Here is a 963-nt window from a genome sequence, read left to right on the forward strand (position 1 = left end):
CGGGAAGCAGGGGGGGGCTTCGTCATGTGCCCCGCCCCCTGCACCTCACCCGGGGGAACTGCGATCCCCCCCCGAAATGACCTCTGCATATAAGTAAGCCGCCCTGAGCCTGCCCTGGCAGGGAGGGCAGGGTATAAATCAAATCAATCAATCAATCAAATAAGATTTGCAAAGACAAAACTAAATAACAAGCTAAGGTTATAAGGTCAACAGTTGTTAATTTGCTGTTCAGCCTCTGTCTGTAAGTTTGAAGTCTAACTTCCATTCCAATGTATTTGAAAAAGTGTGCCTTGCACACGAAAGCTCATACCTCGAATAAAGCTTTGTTGGTCTTAAAGGTGCCGCCGGACTCTGCATTTGCTCTACTGCATTTGTTAAGGTTTAACTACAGTAAGGATGGGAAGAATCGCTGTATCCAACTCACTTTCAATTATGGCGTCCCGAAGCATTGAGACTTGTTCCTGGAATATGGAACGCAGGGTTTCCGGAAGAACACCTAGGAAACAAGAGAGGTACTGTAATGATACCATGTTTTGGTGTGTGTGTGTGTGTCTTTTGAGTTTGACTGCAGTAATGTAAGGAGAGCCGCAGAGTATGATGTGATTGGCTGATGACTGAGCGTGTGAGAGGAGAGTTGTTTTATGACAGAGTTCTGTGTGCAGGGGTCGTTTCGTAGAAAAAGAGCTAGGGGAACTCATTAGCATAACTCATTAGCATATGCCACATACCCTGACATCACCGGAAGTGTGTCATAAGGCCACACCCCCTGACATCACCGGAAGTGTGTCATGAGGCCACACACCCAACCCCAAACGGTCCCGGCCGCCACCGCCGGCCTTGCAGCTCCACTGCCGAGCCCCATGAGGGGCCCGGTGGTGGACCTGCGAGGAAGCCCTGCCAAGGACCTCCCTGGCCCCAGGCAGGCAGGGGTGGGGAGAGGCGGGGGGGGAGGACCATTACCTC

The 963-nt window shown here is 51.3% G+C and overlaps 1 protein-coding gene across 1 annotated transcript in view; it reads right to left on the minus strand.

Moving 5' to 3' along the window:
• IZUMO4 (IZUMO family member 4) overlaps positions 1-963 on the minus strand; it is a 32,498-nt gene that overhangs the window by 28,893 nt on the left and 2,642 nt on the right. The window contains exon 3 of the mRNA XM_015413160.1: positions 425-496. Coding sequence (XP_015268646.1) covers positions 425-496 — 72 coding nt within the window. The remainder of the gene's footprint in view (positions 1-424; positions 497-963) is intronic.

The sequence above is a fragment of the Gekko japonicus genome, unplaced genomic scaffold (assembly GCF_001447785.1).
Source record: "Gekko japonicus isolate JY-2015 unplaced genomic scaffold, Gekko_japonicus_V1.1 scaffold4912, whole genome shotgun sequence".
NCBI classification, from domain to species: Eukaryota; Metazoa; Chordata; class Lepidosauria; order Squamata; family Gekkonidae; genus Gekko; species Gekko japonicus.